The sequence below is a fragment of the Neophocaena asiaeorientalis genome, unplaced genomic scaffold (genome assembly GCF_003031525.2).
Source record: "Neophocaena asiaeorientalis asiaeorientalis breed wild unplaced genomic scaffold, Neophocaena_asiaeorientalis_V1.1 scaffold130, whole genome shotgun sequence".
Classification (NCBI taxonomy): domain Eukaryota; kingdom Metazoa; phylum Chordata; class Mammalia; order Artiodactyla; family Phocoenidae; genus Neophocaena; species Neophocaena asiaeorientalis.
In genome coordinates, this window is record NW_020173397.1 from 14,136,708 (window position 1) to 14,162,303 (window position 25,596).

The window sequence follows — 25,596 nt, forward strand, 5'->3', positions numbered from 1 at the left end:
GTAGTTGTGTCACTTGGGCTCAGTAGTTGTGGCACGCAGGCTCGGTGGTTGCTGTGCATGGGCTTAGTTGCTCCGCGGCATGTGGGATCTTCCCTGACCAGGGTTCGAAGCCGTGTCCCGTGCATTGGCAGGCGGATTCTTAACCACTGTGCCACCAGGGAAGCCCTGGTTTGGTAGTATGTTTGTTGAGATTTTTTTTCTTGTAATTTATTAACAAATAACTATTTTTATTTTTTAGCTTACAGAAGGTCTTTTTTTATTCAAGTCAGTGTGAGCTGGTACTTCACTGTAGTTTTGATTTGCATTTCTCTGAATAATTAGCGATGTTGAGCATCTTTTCACGTGCCTGGTGGCCATCTGTATGTCTTCTTTGGAGAAATGTGTATTTAGGTCTTCTGCCCGTTTTTTGATTGGGTTGTTTGTTTTTTTGATATTGAGCTGTATGAGCTGTTTGTATATTTCGGAAGTTAAGCCCTTGTGGGTGGCGTCAATTTGGATTTGGATACTTTTTATTGTCTGATTGCTGGGGCTAGGATTTCCAACACTATGTTGAATGGAAGCGGTAGGAGTGGGCATCCTTGTCTTATTCCAGGTTTTAGCGGGAAGGCTTTCAGCTTTTTACTGTTGAGTATTATATACTCAGTGGTGGGTTTCTCATAAATAGCTTTTATTATGTTGACATGTGTTCCCTCTGTACCCACTTTGTTAAGATTTCTTATCATGATGGATGTTGAATTTTATCAGATGCTTTTCCTGCATCTGTCGAGATGATCATGTGGTTTTTGTCTTTTCTTTTGTTGATGTGGTATATCACATGGACTGATTAGCGTATGTTGAAGTATCCTTGTGACCCTGGGATGAATCCAACTTGGTTGTGGTGTATGATCCTTTTTCTGTGTTGTTGCATTCAGTTTGCTAATATTTTGTTGAGGATTTTGGCATTGCTGTTCATCAGAGATTTGGCCTGTAATTTTCTTTTTTTGGTAGTGTCTTTGTCTGATTTTGGTATCAGGGTGATGGTGGCTTCATAGAATGTCTCTGGGAGTGTTCCCTCCTCTTCAATCTTTCGGAAGAGTTTGAGAAGGATCGGTATAAGTTCTTCTTTGTGTGTTTGGTAGAATTTGCCTGTGAAGCCATCCTAGTCCTGGACTTTTGTTTGTAGAGAGGTTTTTTGTGTTTGTTTTTTTACAGATTCTACGTTACTCCTAGTGATCCATCTGGTCAAATTATCTGTTTCTTCTCGATTCCATTTTGGTGGGCCGTATGTTTCTAGAAACTTGTCCATTTATTCTAGGCTGTCAAATTTGTTGGCATATACAAATGCCAAATTCATATATGAATTTGTTCATAGTATTACCTTACGGTCTTCTGTATTTCTGTGGTATGGGTTGTTATTTCTCCTTTATCATTTCTTATTTTATTTGGGTCCTCTCTCTTTTCTTGGTGAGCCTGGCCAGAGGTTTGTCAATTTTGTTTACCCTTTCAAAGAACCAGCTCTTGGTTTTACTGACTGTAGAGAATTCTTGCATGTTTAGTCATAAAGGTATATAGTTTTCTGTTTTTTCTGGTTTTGTTATCAGGTAATACTTACCTTATAGAATGGAGTTAGGAAATGTTCACCCCTCATCTATTTTTTTTTCTTTTTTGGAAGAATTTATGAAGGATTAGTGATAATTCTTTAGATGTTTGGTAAATTTCACCAGCCATTTGGCTCTGGAGTTCTCTTTGTGGGAAGTTTTAAAATTGTGTTTACTTGTTATATCTGTGCAGATTTTCTTCTTCTTGAGGCAGCTTTCAGTTTGTGCATTTCAGACAGGTTATCTAATTTGTTGGTGTACAGTTACTCATAGTATTCCTCTGTATTCTTGTTCGTTGCTGTAAGGTTGGTAGTATTGTCCTTTCTTTGATTAGCATTTGAGTCTTCGCTCCTTTCTCTCTTCTTTTCCCTACCCTACTGTAACTATGTATTATTCAGTTTTGTTGATATTTTCAAAGAAGAGGAGCAGAAGAGAGTCACAAACAAAAGTCCTTACGTATTTACCTATGTAGTTCCTTTAATGGTGTTTTTTCTTTGTTTATGTGGAGTTACTGACGCGTCTTTTCATTTCCGCCTGAAGGATTCCCTTTGGTATTTCTTGTAGGGCAGGTCTGATAGCTGTAAATTCTCTCTGGTTTTTCTTGTTTTTGTTGTTTAAGGGAATTCCTTTATTTTTATTTTTTATTTATTTATTTTGGCTGTGTTGGGTCTTCGTTTCTGTGCGAGGGCTTTCTCTAGTTGCGGCAAGCGGGGGCTGCTCTTCATCGCAGTGTGCGGGCCTCTCACTATCGCGGCCTCTCTTGTTGCGGAGCACAGGCTCCAGACACGCAGGCTCAGTAGTTGGGGCTCACGGGCCTAGTTGCTCCACGGCATGTGGGATCTTCCCAGACCAGGGCTCGAACCCGTGTCCCCTGCATTGGCAGGCAGACTCTCAACTACTGCGCCACCAGGGAAGCCCTCTCTGTTGTTTGGTTTTTAAATCTGAGAATGTTGTGATTTCTCCTTCATTTTTGAAGGATCGTTTTGCTGGATATAGAATTTAGTTAACAGTCTCTGTTCCAGTACTTTGAACATGTCTTCCTGCTGCCTTCTCACCTCCGTGGTTTCTGATGAGACACCAGCTGTTAATGTTATTGAAGATCCCTCGTGTGTGAAGAGTTGCTGTGCTCTTGCTGCTTTCAAGATTCTTTGTCTTTGCACAGTTTGACTAGGAAGCTTCTAGGTGTGGATCTTTGAATTTATTCCATTTGGTGTTCACTGAGCTTCTCGGATGTGTAGATGTAAACTTTTCATCCAACTTGGGAAGTTTGGGGCCATGATTTCTTCAGATAGTCTTTCTGTCCCTTTTTCTTTCTCCTCCTTCTTGGACTCCCATTATTTGTATGTTGTTATGCCTGATGCTATCCCACAGGTCTCTGTGGCTCTGCTCACCTTCATTCTTTTGTTTCTCGGACTGGATAACCTCAGTTGGCCTGTCCCAATTTCCCTGACTCTTCTGCCAGCTCAGTTCAGCTGTTGAGCTCCTTTCGTGAGTTTTTTATTTCAGTTATTGTACTTTTAAACTCCAAATGTATATTGGGTTCATTTTTACAATTTCTAGCTCTTTCTTGATATTCTTTATTTGGTGGGAAAGGATTTACATACTTCCCTCTAGCCGTGGTTTCATTTAGTTCTGTGTACATATTTAGAAAGCCAATTTAAAGTCTTTTTTTAGTAGGTACAAGATCTGGACTTCCTCAAGGACAGTTTCTGTTGACTGCTTTGTGTGTTTTTTTTTCTGTTTTTTCTTTGTTGATAAATGAGTGTTTTAAATAGTGTAGCAACTCTGGAAATCAGACCTTCCTTATGTCTTCCCCTGGGGTTTGTTGTTCAGTTTATTGTTACAGTTTACTTGTTTAGTGACTTTCGTGGACGCATGTTGTAAAATCTGTTCTATGCAGCCACTTTAGTCCCTCTGTGGTTGGCTTAGTGGTTAGCTAATGATTGGACAGAGTCCTTAAATTACTTCAGGCCTCCTGTCCTTTGCCCAGCATCTCTGCTGTGTGTTGGGGGTGTGCCATCACTTCCTGTTTGCACTGATCCTCGATGAGGGTCACAGGGAAGAAATGTGGACCCTCTGCCGTCTTTCTTGGGCTACACATAGCGCTGCACATGCAGGTGGCCTTCTCGGTCCTCGGGAACATGGTGCCCTTTTCAAGGCCTGCTGATGACATTTCATTCACCCAATTTCCTTTGCAGTTTCCTGGCCAGCCTGTCAGTGGTTCCAACTGATACTTCTGCCTCAGCACTGACTGCTGATTACTTTTACCACATGCCCCTGGGATAGGGCTTCCCTTGCTGAGCAAACTGTATCAGGTCGAACAAAAGGCAGGCCCTGAAGATGCAGCTTTTGTGGGCATGCCCAGCTCACCGTGCCCCCCTCACTGGTTGCTAGGCTTGCTGAGTCTCAATGCTACTATAGAGCTGGAGAGAGAGGGATGGGACTTCGGGTAGGTTATAATGCCCTAAAGCTCACTTTTCTTCCTGAGATTCACGTGTTTTCTTGAATTAACACTTCATGGGTCGTTCTAGCCTTTAGCTAGTTTCTAAGATTCCGAAGAAGTTGATTGTCATCATTTTTTGCTTATATTTTCACTACTTTAATAGGTGGTGCAGATTTTCAGAAGTCTTTATTCTGACGTTCTGGAAGTACTTCATCCCCTACTCCCTTTGGAGTAAAGTTTGTGGGTGAGGCCCTCGCATTCATGGTTGACTCTGTGAGTCTCGTGTGACAGTGAGTAAAGCCGTGTATGTAGTCTTCTCATGGAAACTGCGGATTGCTTTGATAACTGACTACCAGTGGATGTGTTTGAATCGAGGAGCGTGACCGTGGAGGGATCACCATTCACGTTTCTGTAATTGGATACGGTCAGACAGCCACGGTGCAAGTCCCTGACAGCTTAGGGTGCACAGGGACCCCGAAAGGACTGGTCCCTGCTGGGGTCTGACTCAGTTTCTCCTTCGCTTGAACAGCAGCTGGTCCCTGTGTCCGGAAGTCTGAGTTACTTACACTGGCTCTTCTCACCCCAGATGACGTACCCAAGCCACAGATTATCACCCAGCCAGAGACGACCACAGCCGTGGTGGGCAAGGACGTCCGCTTCACTTGCTCGGCCGCCAGCAGCAGCAGTTCCCCGATGACGTTCGCCTGGAAGAAGGACAACGAGGTGCTGGCCAATGCCGACATGGAGAACTTCGCCCACGTCCGCGCTCAGGACGGGGAGGTGATGGAGTACACCACCATCCTGCACCTGCGCCGCGTCACCTTCGGGCACGAGGGCCGCTACCAGTGTGTCATCACCAACCACTTCGGCTCCACCTACTCGCACAAGGCCAGGCTCACTGTGAATGGTATGCAAGTGCCGCCTTCCGTTGGGGTGTAAGAGTTCTGCAGAGCCACACTCGTGATTGTTCTGCCACCTGTGTGGAAGTGATTGGGACGCGAGACACACCAGGTTCACCGGGACGTTACTGTATCGTACTGTTGCCTGGCTTGGGCCCAGAACAAGTGTTGTAGATTGTAGGGTCGTTCTCAGTGCATTCTTCGTTTTGGGTGATTTTTTTTTTTTAATCCAGTTATTATGTCAAGTGACAGTGTAGCCCCAAACCTTGTTTTTTTGTTTTTTCCATTTATGCTCCTCCTTAATCCAGGATGCCTGGTACCCAGATTCCAAGCATACCCTGATGCTGGGGAAGCTGATGCCCTTTGAGGAGATGGCACAGCCGTGGGGCCAGCCTGGGCGGGGCCACGTCCGACAGTGGTAGGGCGGCCGGCCTGACAGCGGAATGGCCTGTGGGTGTTTGACAAGGAGTTTCACTCGGCAGCCAGCTTTAGAGCCTGTTGAGATGGCTCCTTCAGGGCTGTTTGTGGTAGTGAGTTTCGGGTAGAAGGAGAGAGAGAGAAACAGCTTGGGCAGTTAACCCCTTGCCCCAGTAATCTAACAAGATTTTCTCCATTATTACAGTTGAAAAGTGCCAGAACAGCCCTGGCCTCTCAGCCCTTACAGACCCCCCCAGAAAACCCCACGCTTTTTTACCACACATTGAGCGGTTTGTCTTGGCTTGTTCTGAAGGAGTCCTCATTGTTTCTCAGAAGCTCAGGGAACTGCTGAGAGTGCCCCCCAAAGCAGTCTTGGTGGGTACAGTAGTGATGCCGGACATCTGGCTGGATGCTTAGCACTGTGTCAGGGAATATTTGGGATAAATAAGCTGCTGGAATGCTTTCCGCTCGTGTGTATACAGGAATATGGTTCCACTACCACTGCTCCTCAATGAGTTTTCTTCAAGAGGGAAGAGCCATCCCATTGCTTTCCCCAGGGTGAAGGCGTGTCACCTTCTCTCCGTCATAGCTTCTTGCAGGAGCACATATTCTTGTTTCCTAGGCTCTCTCCGGGTGATTAAGCCAGGCAAGTACGAGGCCCTGGCGTTTATGGGATATCCCTGTACAGACTGATCACGACATGACGGACAGTAGGGAAATGTTTCAGGAAAGCCTTACGTTTGAGGGGGCGAGAGCCAGCCTCGGGCGTGTGACGAGAGAGACTGATGGAATGGCTCCCCCCTGCCCCTCCCTGGTAGGAGAAGCTGGGGCGGCCCTTGGAAACCTCACCTACTGATTTACAGCGGGCAGGAGCGGTTCTGGGCAGATGCTGGCGTGAAGGCTGGTGAACTCATTTGCAGTGGTGGGGAAGGTCAGTTTGACAAACTCCTGGCCTTTGCATTCCAGCTTTCTAAAAACTCGACCCTGTGTGCTTCTGTTTTGCAGTGTTGCCATCATTCACCAAAATGCCCCACGACATCGCCATCCGGACTGGCACCATGGCCCGCCTTGAATGTGCTGCCACTGGCCACCCTAACCCCCAGATTGCCTGGCAGAAGGATGGAGGCACAGATTTCCCTGCTGCTCGTGAACGACGCATGCATGTCATGCCAGACGACGATGTGTTTTTCATCACTGATGTGAAGATAGATGACATGGGGGTTTATAGCTGTACCGCCCAGAACTCGGCCGGGTCCATTTCAGCGAACGCCACCCTGACTGTCCTAGGTTCGACTATAGATACACTGAGAGAGAAGAGAGTGTGTGTGTGTGTGTGTGTGTGTGAGAGGGAGAGAGATTCTTACTTATCCTAGGTACCTAGAGCCAAGGTTCTCTCAAACTGTTCTGTGAAGCCTAGAGTAGGTGAGTGTGGTAGGCTGTTTCTTTGTTTAAAATTTTAGGCTTCTAAGATTTTCTTAAACAAGTGGTTCCATCTCTTTAAGAAAAATAAGATGGCCAGTGAATTAGGAGACTGTTTACAGGGTTTAGGTATAAGACACTCTACCTATAGAACTGCCCTCTAATTGGGCAGGATGGATTTGGTCTGGGTCAGGGATAAACTTGGGCCTGTCACAGGGCAGTCTGGGAACCATGGGGGCTTCTGTGGCTGGAGGTTAGTTCATCCCCAGAAGAGTAATGATTTAGTCATTCTGGTAGAAAATCTTCTGAAAAGCAGCTTGCCACTCTGTTAAAAGATCTTAGATGGCATTTCACTGATGTCTTGGATTTTCCTTGGTCCAGGAGACAAGGCAGAGGTATAGCAGCTGAGGCCCACAGAATAACCGTAAGACCTCCACTGACTTCTTGCAGAAACCCCGTCCTTGGCTGTGCCCTTGGAGGACCGTGTGGCATCCGTGGGAGAAACGGTGGCTCTCCAGTGCAAAGCGACTGGAAGCCCTCCCCCCCGCATCACCTGGCTCAAAGGGGACCGGCCCCTGACCCTCAGCGAACGGCACCACTTCACCCCTGGCAAGCAGCTGCTGGTCGTTCAGAACGTGGTGGTGGAAGATGCGGGTCAGTACACCTGCGAGATGTCCAACGCCCTGGGCACTGAGCGTGCTCACAGCCAGCTGAGCGTCCTGCCCACTGCGGGCTGCAGGAAGGACGGCACCACTGTGGGCATCTTCACCGTCGCCGTGGTGTGCAGTATCGTGCTGACGTCCCTGGTCTGGGTGTGCGTCATCTATCAGACCAGGAAGAAGAGTGAGGAGTACAGCGTCACTAACACAGGTTAGCTGCGGTGGCGGCGGTGGCTCACAGGGAAGGGGCAAAGCAGGGACAGTTGTGAAGGAGGCCAGGGCCAGAGGCTTCTTTGAGAATCTCAGTATATTCACAACTCTTCTAGAACCTTTGGGAACGTGGAGTCACTCGGGACAGCTGAGGCTTTGGTCTCGATGACACCATTCTATCATCTTTCAGGAATTGCACATTATAATGGGAATACTGTCAAATACACTGTGAACTCTGCAGTTTTCTGAGGCATCCTTGGCACTTGCTTTGCTGCCACGTGGTAGACCGTTGCTGCAGTGACCTCACAGGTCCCTCCTCCTCTCAGTTCTGTCTCCTTTCCCATCACTGTGCTTTGTCTTTTGTGGACTCGGACACCTCTCACACCTGGATGTAAAGTCAGGCTGAGCAGGCCCTGGGAGGGCTTCTCCAGTGCACAGACTCCACAGGGTGTCCCCTCGACAGCGGCTGCTGGGCTCTCCTATGTCTGCCTTCGTTGTCACCTCGAAGGATTAGGGCCCCTGGTGTTTGACTGTCCCGTCTCCTTGCAGATGAAACCATCGTGCCACCAGATGTTCCGAGCTACCTCTCTTCTCAGGGGACCCTTTCTGACCGACAGGAAACCATGGTCAGGACTGATGGTGGCCACCAGGCCAATGGGCACATCGAGAGCAACGGTAAGGCCTCAGCCCTCGGTGCAGCTGCAACCCCCTGGGGCTGCTGCCAGCTCTGGTCTGGGGCAGCTGCCTGGTATCCCATCAAGCATATGTGGTGACCTGGCAGGCTGGATGACTCAAGCCTTCTCTTGGGGTTTTTGGGACTTGACCTGTGCAAGTTCTGCAAGGTTTTAAAATCTCCGTCCCTGAGGAAGTCACTGTATTGGGACAGGGTGGGGAAGGGTGGGACTCCTAGTCCGGATAGGGTAGGACTGCCTGAAATAAGAGCCGTGAAGGACATGCCAGGTACTGAAACCAAGCCACTCGTCGCGCAGGGGAAGCGCCCAGGTCTGTTGTTCCAGTCTCTCAGAGTACAGAGTGCCCACAAGACTAGGGGAGGCTGAGCAGCCCTTGTTAGGGGCAAGTTTATCCTTGCCAAGAACTCGCCATCATGGCGCTGAAAGGCCTGCCTGCTGGGAAGGCAGTATTTGAAAAGGTTCCTTGCTGGACTTCTTGCTTAGCCCAATAACCCAGCACTGGAAAGAACACTTTGAAGAATGTCCCTGTTCTGGTGGCCTTGCCCGTTCTCACGGCTTCCTGTGAAGTGCTGACTAAGCCTGGAGTTTCTAACCGTGTGGGAGTCTGTCGCAGGTGTTTGTCCGAGCGACACAGGCCTCTTTCCAGAGGTGGAAGCTCACGGCATTACGTGCAGGCAGCCCAAGCTCTGCGTCGGGTACACGAAGGAGCAGTGGAAAGTGGTGGAGAAGGCCGATGGCACACCTGGTCCACAGAAGATGATGGGTATGAGACGCTTTCGTCAGGAAAAGTATTTTGCTCTTGAAATCAAAATTTGGGTTGACCTACTCATTAAGTGAAAGTGGGGGGAGACATAATTGATGTCAGACTGTCTTAGAACTTGGCATTCAATATATAAACAGGAAGCTCTGGCCTGCCTCTTTTTAAATTCCAGAATAGGATGTCTCTTAAAAACTATGGTGTGATAAGCTTGAGCACGAGTTTCCTAGATTTATAAGTGACTGAAATAAATAAAGGGTTAAGGCCCAAACCAGAGTCCCTTTTCACCAGGGCCGCTGGGAGGCTAAATTTCTAATTGCTCAGGAGACTTCTGACACTAAATGCTGCGTGCTCACGCAGATGGGATTTTTTTTTGTTCCCCGAGAGCAGTGTGTGTGACTTCATACTCTGATTAAGAAATTAAGCCGAAACGTTTCAACGTGGAAGGGCTCTGTTCTTCATTAATGGCTCGGTGTTTGATGAGAGCAGTGTGTGTGACTTCATACTCTGATTAAGCCGAAACGTTTCAACGTGGAAGGGCTCTGTTCTTCATTAATGGCTCGGTGTTTGCCCAAGTCCTTTTCCAGTGAACAGATTTGGCAGGGGGTCAATCAAAGCAGGGCTCGGGCCTTACGGCCGCAGAGCTGAGCAGCCTGTCCTCTGCACGGGACGGAGGCTTGCGTGGCGACGAGGCTCATCCGTCTCTGTCCACAGAGCACGGCGGCCCGGCGGTGTGCGGCGACTGCGGCAGCGGCACGCACACGCACTCCGAGGAGCAGGCCTTCTGTCCTCAGCCTGTGCCCGGAGACAGTGCACAGCCAGGACCCCTGAGCGGCCTGGAGCCCAGCCCGAGTGACCACCCGTGCTCTCCACAGCAGCAGAGCAGCGGGGCTGCTGATGGGTCCCGTAGCCACTGCAGGGGGTCCCTCTACCCCAGTAACCACGACAGAATGCTGGCAGCCTTGAAGAAGCCGGCGGCGCCTCTAGATGGGAAAGGTAACGTGGCACTACCTTCTGAGGCACCAGCAGGGGGCGAGGAGCACGGACTCGGCCGGGCCGGAGCGGGGCTGACGTGGCCTCTTCCTTCTCTTCCTTCTAGGGGCCTCCTCTTGGACGATAGCACGGTTGTGTGACCTGGACCCCTTAGACCTGCAGCCTTCGTGTGCGTTGTTAACTCCAGGCAAGCCTGAGCTCACAGAAGCTGCCTCGGGCTTTCCTGATGTGCCCAGCGAAGGCCGCCAGCACTTGCTTCTTTCCAACGGACACCTCCCCCAAGCCTGTGACTCTGGTTCTGGGTCCACACCGGTGACGGGACAGCCGCCCGGGAAACGGAGCGCACCGCTGCTGTTTGCACCCAAAAGCTAGGCTTTGTCTACCTCGGCTCTTGTGGCGTGGATGTCTACAGGAAGGAGAGGTGGGTGAGGGAGCCTGGCGGCTTCAAGCATCACTGATTTGTACATAGTTTTCACCTCCGTGTGGAGCGTCAGCAGTTTGAAGGACTTGCAGCTGAAGCACAGAAATGCAAGAGGCTATTGTGTACAAAAGGCAGAAAAGTATCTGATACCCTTGTACATAAGAGTTTGCAGAGATGGCATATATATTATATATATCTTTTACAGAGGCTATTTTAATCCTTAGTGCATGGTTAACAGAAAAAAAATTGTACAATTTTGACAATATTATTTTTCATACCAGGTTGCTGTTTAATTTTGGAGCTGGGGGAGGGGGATAGTTCTGGTGCCTTAATGCATGGATGGAGCTCCTAGGAGCTACAAACCACATTTGTTCACAGGAGTTTTTGGGGGGATGGGAGGGAGGGAAGCGAAGGTCCTTGGCTTGGTATTGCACTTGGGAGAGCGGAACCCCCCCCCCCGCCCCCGCTGCGTGCTTTACCGTCAGAGACTCTGTTGGCATTGGAAGTAACTTCATGTCAGTATTGCTTGTGTGTGGATGGCCTTGCAGCGACCTCCCTGTAGAGCCCAGAGGGGCAGATGTCATGTTCCTCTGCAGTGATGGACTTCTCGTAGGTTTAAGTTCCTTCTCTAACAAACAAGTGGAACGGAATGGAGGTTGTTAATCCACCGCAAGCAACTGGTTCAAACAATTAAGCACTGCCTTCCTTTCCTCTTCCTTCTGTGATAAAGACGAATGTGGTCTTGTCAGTATCCTTCGATGGTCATTTGAGGCTTTTTAATAAGATAGATAGAGGCTGCTGGTGTTGGTACCTGTGGATTTTTCAATAGCGATGTTTTAGTTCTGCTGATATAATTAATATTACATCAGCCTTGGGGGAGGAAAAACGGAGTCCCTCCTTTTCAGGGCTAGCGAGTCTTTACTGAGGGTGCAGAGCAGGCCTGTCCATTTCCTTCCCTCGCACAGATGGACCCGGGCTTGGACTCTAAGTGATTAGCCCTTGACCTGGGTTCTGGGTATATTTGCACTTTTCTGAGACCTGTTGCTAACCATCTTGTGAGTGCCAATGTGTATTTCAGGAAAAATTACATTGAAACAAGGTCCTTAAAAATCTCAGAAAGCAAAGTTCCTTTGGCCAAAAAGCTGAAGGGAGGTATGACAGAATGGTTACTTACCTATGTTAAATTTCACTGTCAGATGTCATCACTGTTCCAAAAGGTAAGCACATTTAGAATTTTGTTCTCAACAGTTAACTGATTCTCACTTCCACAAAATATGTGAATTTGCTGCTTCTGAGAGGCAATGTGAAAGAGGAAGTATTACTTACTTTTATGTACAAAGTTATTTATTTATAGAAATTTTGGTACCATGTACATTGAAAAGCAACATGTAAAATATTGAAGTGTCTAACAAATGGCATTGAAGTGTCTGTCTTTAATAAAGGTTCATTTATAAAATGTTAAGTGTATGGCAGGGTTATTTTTATACCTCCATTAACCAGCATTGCTGCATCCTGTTTAATTAATTCCAGAGATTGCCTTTGTCAGGGAGTCATCCTGCCTGAAGTAGTACCTTCCCCCCACCCCACCCCCGAAAAGGGAAAAACATTTTTAGTCAAAGCAGAATGGTATATATACCCGTTGCTCCAGGGAAAACATGACACCACCAGATTCCTGAGATTGCTTTCTGAATTTTTCTAACACCTGAAGCTTATTAGTTGAGCTCCAAAACGGTGACCTTCCCACTTCATCTCTTTGATTTCTAGTGTGGAGCTTAAAACTCACGGCAACAAACCTTAGTGATTAGGAATGATGAACCCACCCCGTTTCCAGAGTCGGCCCCAGCCCTTTGCTTTGGGTCTGGAATGGAGAGGAGCCCGGTCAGTGACGGCCCTCCTGCCGCGAAGCCCGCTGGGCCCACCTAGTCATTGGGCTGTGACTGGTTTCTCTCTCACACACCACATGGGCCGCTGGACACTCCTCTGGAAAAGAATACAATTGTTTTTATAGGTGAAATGTGAGGGTAATTAAGACCAGCAGCCTGGTTACCCAGCAAGGATGCTGGCTGAGCACCTGTATGTAGTTGTTCTTTTTACACCAGGCTGTCAGCCAATGCAGTCGGAGTTAACCCAGGGGAGAAAAGCCTCCCACACCCCCAACTTTCTTTCTTCCCGACTCTCCTTCCTTTACTTACTCTAGCCATTCCTTTAAAATCACAACCATCTCTGCCTTTGGCTGATTCCACTGTCAGGTGGCAGGAAATGAAAGATCAGATACAGATCAAATTGAAGGCTCTGAAAGGGCCTGGACTCAGCGTTGCCACACTTGTTTATTAAGGGGTTCTGAGAAAATTGTTCAAAGTACCGCTGTGGACATCATTTTCTCTCTGAACTCTGGAAACCAGGCCGATGACGTCATCCCGGCCAGCCTGCAGCACGGAAGATGCGTTCTCCATGTCGTAATCTGAGCAGAACTGGACTTGAGCGCCGCGTTTTGTTGTTTAGATGGCCAAACAGCTGCTCACCGGAGGGGAAACAGTTCTCACAGCAGGACCCTTTCTTGAAGGCAGGGGCCGTCTGTGATTCATGGACTCTCTCTGCCAAGTTCCAACAGAAAGCTGCGAGTCTGGTCATAAGCACCAAGAAAGATGAAACCTCCCAGACTGATGGCTGCCATGCGAGGGAAGACACCTGCAAATAATCTGGGGTGGGGGATTTTCTGTGTGTAAAAAAGGTTAAATTCCAACACCCACAGCTTGCTCCACTCAACACACCACGCTCATTAAACCCCACACAGCACTTAGAATGTGTCTGTCTTTCCTTTCAGAATGGGCACTAAATTACATTCACGAGTACACTTGTTGAAGCTGCAGCCCAGCTGCTTGTTGGCTAAGGCGGCTGAATACAAACAGCTTACTTGTGAGCACCCACGGTTAAGTCCAGCAATTAGTCAACACACGGTAACTCTGTCCCCACGACAGTTCTGTTAAGACTGTCACACCATTTTTGCTTTCAAGAGATGATGAAATCGACTTTTTTTTATAGAGAAGTCAAAGGGCTGAATCCCAGGGAAGGCCGGAGGGCAGCAACCCGCCACCCTCTCCCCGGAAGCCTGAGGCGGGCCCTGGCTGTTGGGGAAGATTTCCCGAGGGCTCTGCCGCTCCTCCCAGTGACTCACTCCGTCCCATTTTGTCCTTAGGGACCCACAAAGGTGATGCAGCGCGGGGAGTCGAATCTCCATGGACTCCCGGTTTCCCCTCTAAGAAAGGCGAGTGGGTTCCAGCTGGGAGGGGAGCACCACCTCATTACAGGTTCCGGCCCCAAGCCCTACAGAGAGCCAGTTACCATCAAAGTTGCAACTTTGGAAGAAGCAAAGAAATGCAAAGTAAAAGAACAAAGTGGGTGGTCATTCTTTAAAACCCTCCCAGAGCGATGCACAGGTATTTGTTCAAAGATGGTCATTGTGGTGGTGCTGATAAGAGAAAAACTGCAAAGAATCTACTCCCTGGTTACAGAGATGCTGCTACAGCTGTGCCGCTGAATAAGGCCGTCCATAGGGACCAACACGGAACGTATACAAAATAGGTTCTAAAAGAAGTCAAGTCCCAAAGCTGTATGTGTAATGTGACTGCATGTTGGGCAAACACGGCCGAGATGCATCCTCATTTCTCTGGGGAGCAAGGGGTACGGGAGACTTCCCTTGCCTGTGTTTCTGTAGCAATTGAACCTTTTTTTACCAAGAGTATTACTTGTGTAAGCAGAGAACAAAATCACAAAATCAGAACTAGTGGATTGACCTTAACTAAAAAGACTTAGGGTCGGATCCAGGGAAGAAAGCTGAAAACATGGAGGTTATGCCAGCAGTAGCCTGTGTAGCCTTGAAAGTCTGGGGAACCTCCATGCTCAGCTAAAGGGAGGCATGGCAAGAAAGGGACAGGAAGGAAACCCCCATGGCCTAGTTCACAGCCGCCTGGCTGGCTCCTTTGTGACGGCCGCGAGAGGCCAGCCTGACTGCCCGGTGTGTAGCCCTCAGCACCTCAGAGGAAAACGGACTCGAGAGTGTTTCCAAGGGGCCCATAGTTCAGTTAGCTAACTAAGGATTTAAATCGTCAAGTAAAATACTACACGAAATGAGAACCTCTTTTTCTTGTCTACGTGAAAATTCTACAGAAGACCAAAATACACTTGGAAGGAAAAAAGTTGTTCAGCCCAGCATCATGCAAATTGTTTTTGCATGAGGTGGCCCCTAAATTACTGCTTTGAGGCCACTGTGTCCTTCTGGCCCGGGAAAGAGATTCATCTCCCTGCCCCCATCCTACAAAGAGAAGTGCTGGAAGTGGGGGTCAGCAGGGGCTGAGCTGTGGAAACCACGCTGGCCACAGAACTCTCCCTCCCTGCCTTGTTTCTACAACCGGTGTCTCATTCCTCTCCCCACTGCTAATGAGCTCAGCTGCTCCACGCGAGGGGCAGATGGAAGCAGTTGATGGCTTCACTAGATGACAACTGTCTGTTAACATCATTAGAGTAATTTGTACAGTGAGGGCCCCAACCAAACGCAGACGCGAAGACTGGAACAGAGCAGGGCTGCACTGGAAGGACCGCACGAGGAAGAGATGACAAACGTCAGGCGCTCAGCAGAGGGCCGGGCGCCACTTGGGGGGACACAGGGCAGCAGCGGTGAGGACATAAAGGGCACAGGAGAGAAAAACAAAAGGCCAGGTGATGAGCCGAAGAAAGGGAGGAAGGAGCAACGCTGGATAAACAGGCTTCCCGTCTGCTTTCGGGCTGTTGGGCTCGGTGAACGTGCAGTATTTTTATTTCAGAGAAACCAGGTTGCCTGAGGGCACGTCTTCCAAATCGGTGCCAGAACGTGGTCCCTCCCCGTGTGAACCAACACGGAGAGACCCAAGTGTCACCACTTTAATTTACGCCGAGAGCTCAGCACCAGCCCGTTGCAGGTGGGGAGGCGGCTTGAATCCTGTGTTAAACCCGGCAGGTGTGTCTCCGGGCCACCAGGAACCCACAGGGGCTCTGCATGGAAAACCGACAGAGAAGGCGGCTGGGGAAGCCTAGGACCACTGCTCAGAAGAGCTGAGCGCGTTTGCAGGAGGCTCTGTTTGTTTGCTTCTCTTTACAGTTCTCTGGTCCCATTACTTGTCATCTTTTATCACAGTAACAGGAAGCTAAGGAACACTGTCATGGGCTGCCTGAAATACTCTGCTAAGGACCACACTGGGCACACTAATGAGAGCCCCAGACTTGAGAAGCTTCTGGAAGATTGGCAAAAATCCAGATTACCTTTTCAGGGCTGACAGCGGGGACAGGAATAGGCCCTCAGCATGGTGATGACACCCTTCCTCTGCCTTTAATTCTGGCACTGCCTGGTTAGATAACACCCAGTAACACCAACACTGGGACAGGGAAGGTTTAGTTTCAATCATCTACTCAAGGAAATTCCTCGTCCACGAGTTTTTGGGGCCACGGTCCTGCCGACTATGCCATCCCCGATATCACCACTTTTTCGAGAAAGGCGGACAGGCTGCGGCTCCACACGGACTCCACAGGGCTAAAGTCAAGGGCCTAGCTGTGACCAATAGTTGCCACAGACTCCAAGAACTATATCGAAACAAGTAAGAGTGAAGTTTAGCAGTCTGACTCTATGACCTAAAACATCTCCTGCATGCAATACCTCTGTGTGGCCCAGTCACTATTTGAAGCCCTAAGAATCTTTTCCCTGCTACTTCAGAGCTCTTTTTTTTTTTTTTTCACACACCATTTCACTGTGTAAGGAGGATCCTGTGTCAAAATCAAAGTGCCTCAGCTATAAGCAACCAGATTCCTACTTACTTATAATCTATTAGCCATAAATCACTAACTCAGGACATACAAACTACCACCCTGCCCTCCAAGGCTCAGTTACTCCTTTCTGGTAAACCCAGCCCCTGTCTCCAAATCCTTTGTCCTTCAGGCAAGCAGCAGCCATTGCGAGCTGGCACATTTACTGAACGTTACCTGTTTTGAACAGAGGATGGGGCTTGTTAACTCCTGCAAAATACCCTTGCCTGCGGCCTGACCAACCTGCCCCATGTTCCCCAGACTGTCCACGAGCTGCAATAAAACCTGCCAAGTGGACACAAAACTAGAGTCAAATAAATGATCGACACAGCACCGGGACGAAGAGGTGGTACCGCCGTGGCTATGCTGTTTCACACCTGCCCTGTCACTAGGCTCCCTTCAACCGTCCCCTACAGGAGGCTGCCGCTTTGCTCTCTCAGCAAAACCCCTGGTAGATGATTCCAGAGAGAATCGTGATTTCATCTACCTGTTACAGATCCCAACCTTTAGACAGGTTCACATGTTGTAAAAGCAATGCCGAAATAGCATTTGGAACAGACCTTTGCGGACGATGCAGAGCAGTGAGCTGCAAGGGAGGTGTCAGGCACTATGCTATGTTAAAAGTGATAACTATTAAAAGTGCCCCAAACCGCAAACGCTTTCTTCTAACAATGCTTTCCTCGTCACTTGCGTCCCGCCTTACGCAACTGGACGCCGGCTTTCTCAGTGATGCAATCCAGAACCTGGCAGAGGCCACAGAGGTGGATGCCGTCTAACACCGAGATGGGAATCACCCACTACGACACTGCGTCGACGCGACAGTGCAACATCATCTCACGTAAGCAACGTCAAACGTAACGTTTTGTACGAGAAAAGTAAATGACACCCCAGCCAGGGCAAGCAAAAGGAAGGGTGGGTGTTCTCCCGATGCTGGGCTGAAGGAGGAGGAGGGTGGACGGCGACGGCGGCGCGGGCTCCCTTCCCAGCCTTACCCTGACAGCCCCCGTGTCCGCCAGACACCATGCAGGGCAGAGAGGACATTCCCACTTGCAGGGCTGGAGCCGGCCTGCATGGAAAGACAAAAGAGAAGCCGTCACCTCACGGAACTGCCCAACCAACTTACAGCAGGCTCTAGATACCCTCAGATGCACGGCTCCCCACCACCCTCCCGTAGGACACAGTTCCAGATAGACTGGGGGGTCTCCCGGGAATCAGGACCTCTGGGTCTCACTAGACGAGAAGCCCTCACACTTGAACCCACAAGCAAGCACTGAGTTGGCCCATTTCCCACCAGAAGTAGCTTGTCTAGGTTCCTTCTCTCACTGTCAGCCTATGAGCAGAGCTTAACCCAGATAATTCACATACTACTACTGAACAGGAAAGATACTGCAAGCAGTATTAACTCATCTGAGGAGGACGGGGAATAATCAGTGTGAATGGTAATGATTATGAAACTTACCTGAGTGGTTAATGAACACACTTAATCAAGAATACTGTGTTCAATTTAAAACAGGCTTTGCCCTATCGAGCTACGTACTACGAGTCTGCCCTTATTTGTTCCACGTTTCCACAACGGTATGACTTTTTAGGTTTTATTGTTTTGGTCCAGGTATATGTATGCCTTCCCCTGTAGTCTCGGTCCAGGTTTTTTAAAACCAATTGTACTTAACGACCTTTTTTAACAATTCTGAAAAATGTCCTAAGTCATCTGGTGAAGGCTTAATAAGCCATCACTCTTATAAGTTCAGAGCCTCATGCCTGCTGCATGGCATGAGGCAGGCCAACGCTCTGAGCCTCGGGTCTGTCACCAGTAAAAACAGAGATTCTCTGAAAACCGTATCACCAGGCAGAGGCCCTACCGGCCCTCCCTGTTCACATAATACAGGTGAAAATGACTGCAAAAACGTAAACTGCTACCCAGACATCAGTCACAGCGATTCCTGTGGATATTGCTTTGTCCAAAGGCAGTTTCATTAGTGGTTCAACAGGTGGCAGAAGGCTGCTAACTACAGGTGTTATGCCACTTTTGTTCACTTTATACACGTGTAAGCCCTAAGTGCTGACCGATACAAGCATCTGTCGTGTCTACATTACATTATTTTACCACTTACCTTGGCCAACATGATTCTGGTTTTTGCCACATCCAGAGGTGTGGTGACTGCAGCTGCAAATCCTCCTGTGCATATAAAAATACCCAACACACAAGTGAGGTCCTGTTTACTGCATTACACGGTATTTTCTCATTTTTATTTTGTAATTAATTTCTCATAACTCTGCCAGAAATACTTCTTTATCGTTAACGTCCACCTGATCGATTCAAGAATAGGAAGCACACATGCAAAATCTTTACCCACACACTCCCCTGCTTTGTAGTGATGTCTGACTGCATATAGAAGAGGTGACGGGATAATGTTTTATACCTGCAAGTCAAAACACAAGGCCCCACAATGTAGCTTGCTCTTTTGTGAAGCAGCAGACAAACCTGTGTACACGGGGGTGTGTCGTGGTCAGACTCCCACTCGGAGAGGCATGCTGTGCCCCATGAGTCTCAGGGGGTTCATGCCTTCCATGGGCCCATCTTCTCTAATCTGACTCCAAAATGCTGCTGTCGTTTCTGCTCTGAGGCAAAACCGGCAAACAGACACGGGTATCAGTGTGGGAATTTTTCATGTAAGTGGCTGGCTTCTTACGGTTAAAAGAGTATAAATGTTTCTGTATTTGCAGGCTTCTGATCAACAGGCCAGTTAGAGTAACAAGATTTCTAAACTCGCTTCCATATCTTGTTAGAGTCAGTTTTGATTCACGCCTGCATTCTTCCTTACTGCTTCTTTCCTAACTTTCTCTCCTGTCCTCTTTTATTTAAATGCCATGAGTGCCACACTGATTTTTTTAAAATCCACATATTTTAAACGGGTCCATATCTACAGACAGAGGAACTGGAGGACTACTTTTTTAACAGAAATCACAGTATATGGTACCATTATTTTATTTAATACGATACAAAGATATATCGTAAACCCCAAAAGGTCCAAAGGAGATAGAAATAATGAGCCCAAAAGGGCTTTCTAAAGATTCAGCTTCCGTGAGCCAGGGTGAAATCAGCAGTTTTCTAAGAGCTCAACAGAACATGTGTGTGAAGGATGCTTCAGAAATAGCACACCTCTCCAAGTTTTGCGGCGTGTGGACAAGGTCATTTGATCTCTGCCCAATATCTTTCTAAAATATGTTGCTGAAATAAGATCATTAAACTGAACCTTCTCCATTGGGTAACATTTATTATGATGCTGACTTCTTGAGAGATGTACCCAGAATGACACCAATCTAAGGGCTAACGAGTAAAAACCATAAACGTGTACTGGAGTCCCTTTTATTTTAGCTACCTTTTTTTTTTTTTTTTTTTTTTTTTGCTGTACGCGGGCCTCTCACTGTTGTGGCCTCTCCCGTTGCGGAGCACAGGCTCCGGACACGCAGGCTCAGCTTCCATGGCTCACGGGCCCAGCCGCTCGGCGGCACGTGGGATCTTCCAGCATCGGGGCACGAACCCGCGTCCCCTGCATCGGCAGGCGGACTCTCAACCACTGCGCCACCAGGGAAGCCCTTAGCTACCTTTGAGTTATGAATATGTGAAACACTTTCCTCCCAATTCAAAAGTTGTCTGAAATTCAGAGACCTGCTAAACTGCAAGTATTTTAAAATTTTGTGGACCCAGTCCTGAAATACTCCTCTTACTTTTTTTTAACCACTTACTCTGCCATAAAGGAGGTGGGACTCAGAAGTCATGTGTACCTTGGCTCCAAAAGTAATGCTGTTTCACTACATGATGACTTTGATATATGAATAATACAAATCCAAATGTATCCAGTTGTTAAAATCCAGAAGTGCATACACGATTTTCCTACTTGAAAATCTTTACAAACTGACCTGAACCAACTAAAAATTGACAAGGACGTCATCTGTCCCCTGTCTGACCACTCAGGCTCTCACACGTCACCTGTGTTGAAAAGTATTTGTTTTCTACTAAATTTGGATACTGTAAATCGAACTTATTTGGGCCATTAGCAAAAGTTCACCATTCCACTACCGTAGATGCCTGCCAATATTCTCCCAGTGATTTCTGTTTCATGAAAGTAATAAGAAGAAAAGTTAGACAAAAATGCATGTTAAAATAGGTCCTACTTTTATTACCACGATGGAAACTTTATTTTATGCAAGTTATTAATAAGACGATTTAAATGTCTTCAAATATCAAAGACTGCTTTAATTCACAGACCTCACAATGTTTTTTATGAGGCTGTAAGAAGGACTTGTGAAGATCACGTAATAGAATAACTGGTCATGATGGGGAGGGGAGCTGTATTTTCACTTAAAATGTAGTTATTTTCTGCACTTTACTTAAGGGAAATGTAAACCGCTGGTAATAAATACAAGGAACATGCTAACATTAGACAGGAAATAATTATTTGGTACAGCAACTGCAGGCTACGTTAGTGCTCAAATCACATGTGAAATAATTTTCTATGGGTTCCACTAGAGTTGGGTTTTTACTGAATGTTAGGCTAACTGCTTTCAAGAACCAGATTCAGGGGAAACTGGACTCTTACAGCGAAACTACATCTCACGTGTCCTCAGGGAAGAAATGCAGGTACTTCGCCTTCTCCAGACAAAGGGGCCGCCTTCCTACGAGAGTTATGGAGCTGTCACCTCCCAACAGCAGCTGTGAATGTGGTGGGAGCAGTAGTGAGCGGCACTGCCACGCACTGTCCGCCCAGGGGCTCCCCTCCCCAGATGAGCCGGGAGCAGGAAAAGCAGCTCCACCGACAAGCTCCAAACAAGCGTCCAGACTTGGACTGCTTCAACAACAGCAACGGCAAAAAACGTGTTTTCGTTCGTGTTTTAAAGACTGCATCAAGCCCTGTCATTTGTTACCCAAACAATCCTCACCCTATTCTAGAGTTTCAAGCCATGGCGGGAGAGATCTCTCTCTCTCTCTCCTTCTCTCTTAGAGAATGTAAGTTAAGTGTTCATTACAGGAAACTAATCAAAGGACATTAGAACAGCAGATATCCCTTACAGTAGCAGATGTCATAATTATTAAGACTGAATGATGGTTTTATGTTTGGAAGTTAACCTGAAGTAGGGAAGCTGGCAAAGTCCGTTTCCCCACCCCCAGTCTAACCCCTGACCAGAAGCCAAGGGAATTTCTGAGCATGACGAGCCATCAACACCTCCAATCTCCAGGGACATTTTTGGATATTTGTGCCAAGTGGTTTATAAAGCAAGCATGGGCACCGAAGAGTGCCAAGGATGGCCAGAGAGTGGTTCGTCTACAATGATTCAACCAGGTTAAACCTGGAAAAGCACACAGGGATGAGAAATCAGATTTCTGGTTTATAGGGCAAGTTTTATCACTGCCTCTGTGGCCATGTAAGGCAAAAACGTCTGAAAGTACAGCCGGTAAGCATGTCAGATCCTAGGGGCTGCCCAAGGACTAGTCATTAGTCATTTCTCTATACTGTTCAGTGTACAATCTTGCAGCAAATGCTTACAGAATGTTGCTTTCTCACAATCTGAAATATTTTCCAATTACGTTTCTCTTTCAGAAAGGTTTTAAAAGAGTAACCTTGTTCCTCAGGATCGACATTTGTACCAACTAAAATTTCAAAACTAAACACGAAGTCTATTTATTTCACTTTATCTTTTGTTAAATACATGTACATGTACTGACAATGGATTTTCTGCAGACCTTGGGCAAATTCCTATCAGAACCTCAGCTGAAAAAATAAGATAATTGTCTTGGAGTAGTTTTTAAATCTACACCCTACTAGAGGTGATGATTACGTATAGTAACTTTATTAATGTGTTATTTTTTTCTATGCAATTAAGAATATGAATTACTGTGATGATGACAGCTTTTCATTTCCTGGGTGCTGGTTGTTTTTATTGAAATAAACTCCGTAAACGCAGTTCTAACGCACATTATCGCACCTATCCCAGCAACAACTCCTTAACAGAGGGAGGGTTGCTTCTGCATTACAGGTAAGGAAACGGGTGCTCAATAAGGCCCCAAAGTCTCGTTCCTTACTTGGGGATAGAACAGAGGTTTGACAGCCGTATGATTCAGACAGGTCAGCCAGCACTGGATCCGGAGGCTCTCTGGGCGAATCCCTTCCCTGCCCCGCATCCCAGCTTCCCCGCTGTCCCTGGAGGGCAGTGGGGCTTGCTGCACTCCTCATCCTCAGGGGGGCCATCGGAATGGAAAGAGCCTGGCCCACAGGATCCCGCCAAACAGTGGGGGTCTGATACCAAGTTTCTCCCCAGCTTCCACCCCCTGACTAAACTAAGTACTTAGTGCCTATTACACAGCATTATTCAGAAAAAGGAATTGTAATGAACGCACGTGTCAATAGAAACAATGCATATTTGCAAGCGAATCTTTGAATTAGCTACTTAAGGGAAGGGACCAGAGAATATATATATTTGTTTCAACACTCAGACGTTTTATAGTATGTTAACTTTAAGAACCGGCCTTCCTTATCCAGGATGACTCAATTTCCAGAATGCTCACTTTGTGCCCAGGACCCAGAAGGGAGTCCACAGAAACACACATTTCTTAGGGACTGGGGAGTAAAGATTCCTGACCACTGGCAAATGAATCAAGACCACGTCCCCATTTAACACAGCTAATGACTGTGGATCATGTGGAAACAATTACCCGTCATAAGCAATCTGAGCTGGCTTCATATCTAGAGGCAAGAGTCTTATTTTGGATTATCAATTCTATAAGTCAGATGGGTCCAATTATTAATTATAAAATGTATGCTTTCTGTTTTCCTAATCACTACAACTAAAAACCCACCCAACGACCATTAAACAAATTGGAAACGAATTATTTTCTACTAAGGTTGGTACCCTAAGCCCGCATTGTCTGTCAGTTTACTGGCTTCACATCAAAACCAGCAGTTTACAATTTTCTGGCAAATTTCCGTTTCGATTTATTTCAACCATAATTCTCACTCACCTTTATTTGCAACAAAATGTATTTCTCTTTTAGACTGTTACACCTTTTACTTTTTAAATTCTTTCCAGTTTCTGAGTTCTCACTAAAACCTCACTGGAAAATGCATATGACCAAGTGATGGATAGACATTGCATAGTGTCACTCTGCTCTTTGTTTAATGTCTAGAAAATGCCCAGATGTTTAGATCTCCATATTTTCTACACCGTGCAGTTTAGCCTTCAGTAAGTTGTGGAGCAGCCTCCGCTCTCCTGACACCAGTTAATCTACGGCGCTGTCAAACATGTCACATGGACCGTGAATCACTGCCTTCTGCAAAAATCGCCTAAACCCCCCCAAGAAGTGCTCAAGGCAGACAGCTGCACCCACAGCCAGTCTCTTCCCACAGAGGCCTTGCTAAATCATCTTTCAGATAATCCAAGGGCCTGAGTGAAGGCTTTAATAAAAAGAAAAAATTTGTCAAAAACAAATTGGCTGTCTTTCAGGCAGACACCTTTTTAGCAGTTTTTTTTTTTTTTTTTTTTTCCCCTAAGACACTCTCTTTTCTCAAACAACTAGTGGGACTCTCTTCTTCCAAACAATCTGGAATTTCTGAAGAATGTTGTTTTCGCACAGTTAATATTTTCACATTTTTCTCCCCCTCTTTGGTCTTTCCCAGTATAATATAATCCTTTGCACCTGCAAATGCTCCACAGACTGCTGACTGCCAAGAATCCACCACATGATCCTGCCTCCAGGACCAGAGGGCCTGTGTTTGAGGAGAAAGAAAAATACAAGTTATTAAATATTTGAATTTATCGGAACCTCCCGTGGGTTAGCTCTGGGGATGGGAACTTAAGTGAGAAGCTATTTTGGTGGCATTCCTCACTGATGACATAAGTGATTTTCCCAAGGACTTAACTGCATTCTAAAATAAGTCAAAGAAACGAGGGTGACAGCTACGTTAGAGTGCCCAAAGGAAACCATTTTCAGGGAATATGTGTGATAGACACACACATATACACACATCTACATACACGTATAAAAATAAAGGTATATCTTTAAGACAAGGTAACATTTTAAGTATTTCCCATATAATTCTAAACATATAAATACCATAATTCACAAATTAGGCCAGAGCAGTGTATACCAAATTCCACAGTTCTTTTTTCAATCTTTACCCATGCTGTACATGTTTGAAGGACGCTAATTCTATTATTGAACCACGTAAAGTTCGTCAAAATGCTTTTTGCCGTTTTTGTAATACGTTGAGGATTACACAAATAAATACTCGTGCTGAGTTTCAAACCAGGCAAAATGATGGCAGAGACGTGGTGCCTTGCTTGTTTAGAGTTTATGATTTAGTAGAAGATAAAATACAGCCATATCAAATGGTGAAGAGCACCGAGTCAGGCCCTACATCAAAACCCACAGTCCTCACAACAACCCTGAGAGTTGGGTCCTGTTACTATCCTTCTTTTACCCAGGCTTTCTAACAGCAGAGCCTGCACTCTTTATTTTTGTTTTTAGCTTTATTGAGGTATGACTGATACCCAATAAACTACACGTATTTAAAGTACGTGATTTGGTAACTTTTGATAGACATACATGTGAAATCATCACCATGATTAAGACAGTGAACATATCCATCACCCCAAAAAAGTTTCGGGTCCCTTTGTCATCCCCCTTTCCTGCCCTTCCTTACCAACCCCTAAACAATCTGATCGGTCACTCTACATTCGTTTGCCTTTTGTAGAATTTTATATAACTGTAATTATACATTCATTTTTTTAACTCGAATTCTCTCCTTCAGAATTTCTGTATGATTCATTCATGTTAGTATGGATATCAATAGTTCACCCCTTTTTAATTGCTAAGTAATATTCCATTGTATCATTATTTGTTTATATACTTGCCTATTGACAGACATTTGGGATTTTTCCAGTTTTGGGCTATTACAAATAAAGCTGCTATGAACATTTATATTCATGTTTTCGTATGGACACAGGCCTTCATTTCTCTTGGGAAAATACCTAGAAGTGAAATAGCTGGACCACAGAGCAGGTATATGGATGTATACTTCTTAAGAAACTACCAAATTGTTTTAGAAAGTGGTCGTATTTTACATTTAGACCAGTTTCAGTTTCTTTACATCCTTTCCCACACCTGGTATTGTATTTTAAAAATTTAACCATTTTAATTGGTATGCAGTAGCGTTTCATTGTGGTTTTAATATGTGTTTCCCTAATGACTAATGATGCTGAGCTCCTTTTCATGTACTTT

General features: G+C 46.5%; 2 protein-coding genes across 4 annotated transcripts in view; one reads left to right on the forward strand and one right to left on the reverse strand.

Annotated features, from left to right (window-relative positions):
* The window catches only part of LRIG1 (leucine rich repeats and immunoglobulin like domains 1), a gene marked incomplete at its 5' end in the record, with an annotated part of 119,192 nt that extends 108,314 nt beyond the window's left edge, over positions 1 to 10,878 (forward strand). The window contains 7 exons of the mRNA XM_024747059.1: positions 4,607 to 4,927; positions 6,342 to 6,623; positions 7,206 to 7,625; positions 8,174 to 8,299; positions 8,930 to 9,079; positions 9,788 to 10,069; positions 10,173 to 10,878. Coding sequence (XP_024602827.1) covers positions 4,607 to 4,927; positions 6,342 to 6,623; positions 7,206 to 7,625; positions 8,174 to 8,299; positions 8,930 to 9,079; positions 9,788 to 10,069; positions 10,173 to 10,438 — 1,847 coding nt within the window. The remainder of the gene's footprint in view (positions 1 to 4,606; positions 4,928 to 6,341; positions 6,624 to 7,205; positions 7,626 to 8,173; positions 8,300 to 8,929; positions 9,080 to 9,787; positions 10,070 to 10,172) is intronic.
* Positions 10,879 to 10,946: 68 nt separating this feature from the next.
* Positions 10,947 to 25,596, reverse strand: part of SLC25A26 (solute carrier family 25 member 26) — a 144,722-nt gene continuing 130,072 nt past the window's right edge. For 2 of the 3 annotated variants that reach the window (XM_024747026.1, XM_024747025.1), the window contains 4 exons: positions 24,013 to 24,082; positions 18,431 to 18,495; positions 17,312 to 17,385; positions 12,796 to 13,186 (listed from right to left, as the gene is read on the reverse strand). In XM_024747026.1, the coding sequence (XP_024602794.1) occupies positions 13,069 to 13,186; positions 17,312 to 17,385; positions 18,431 to 18,495; positions 24,013 to 24,082 (327 nt within the window). In that variant the 3' untranslated portion in view covers positions 12,796 to 13,068. Of the gene's footprint in view, positions 11,779 to 12,307; positions 12,468 to 12,795; positions 13,187 to 17,311; positions 17,386 to 18,430; positions 18,496 to 24,012; positions 24,083 to 25,596 lie in introns of those variants that run through there. The other variant, XR_003003498.1, reaches the window with a different exon arrangement.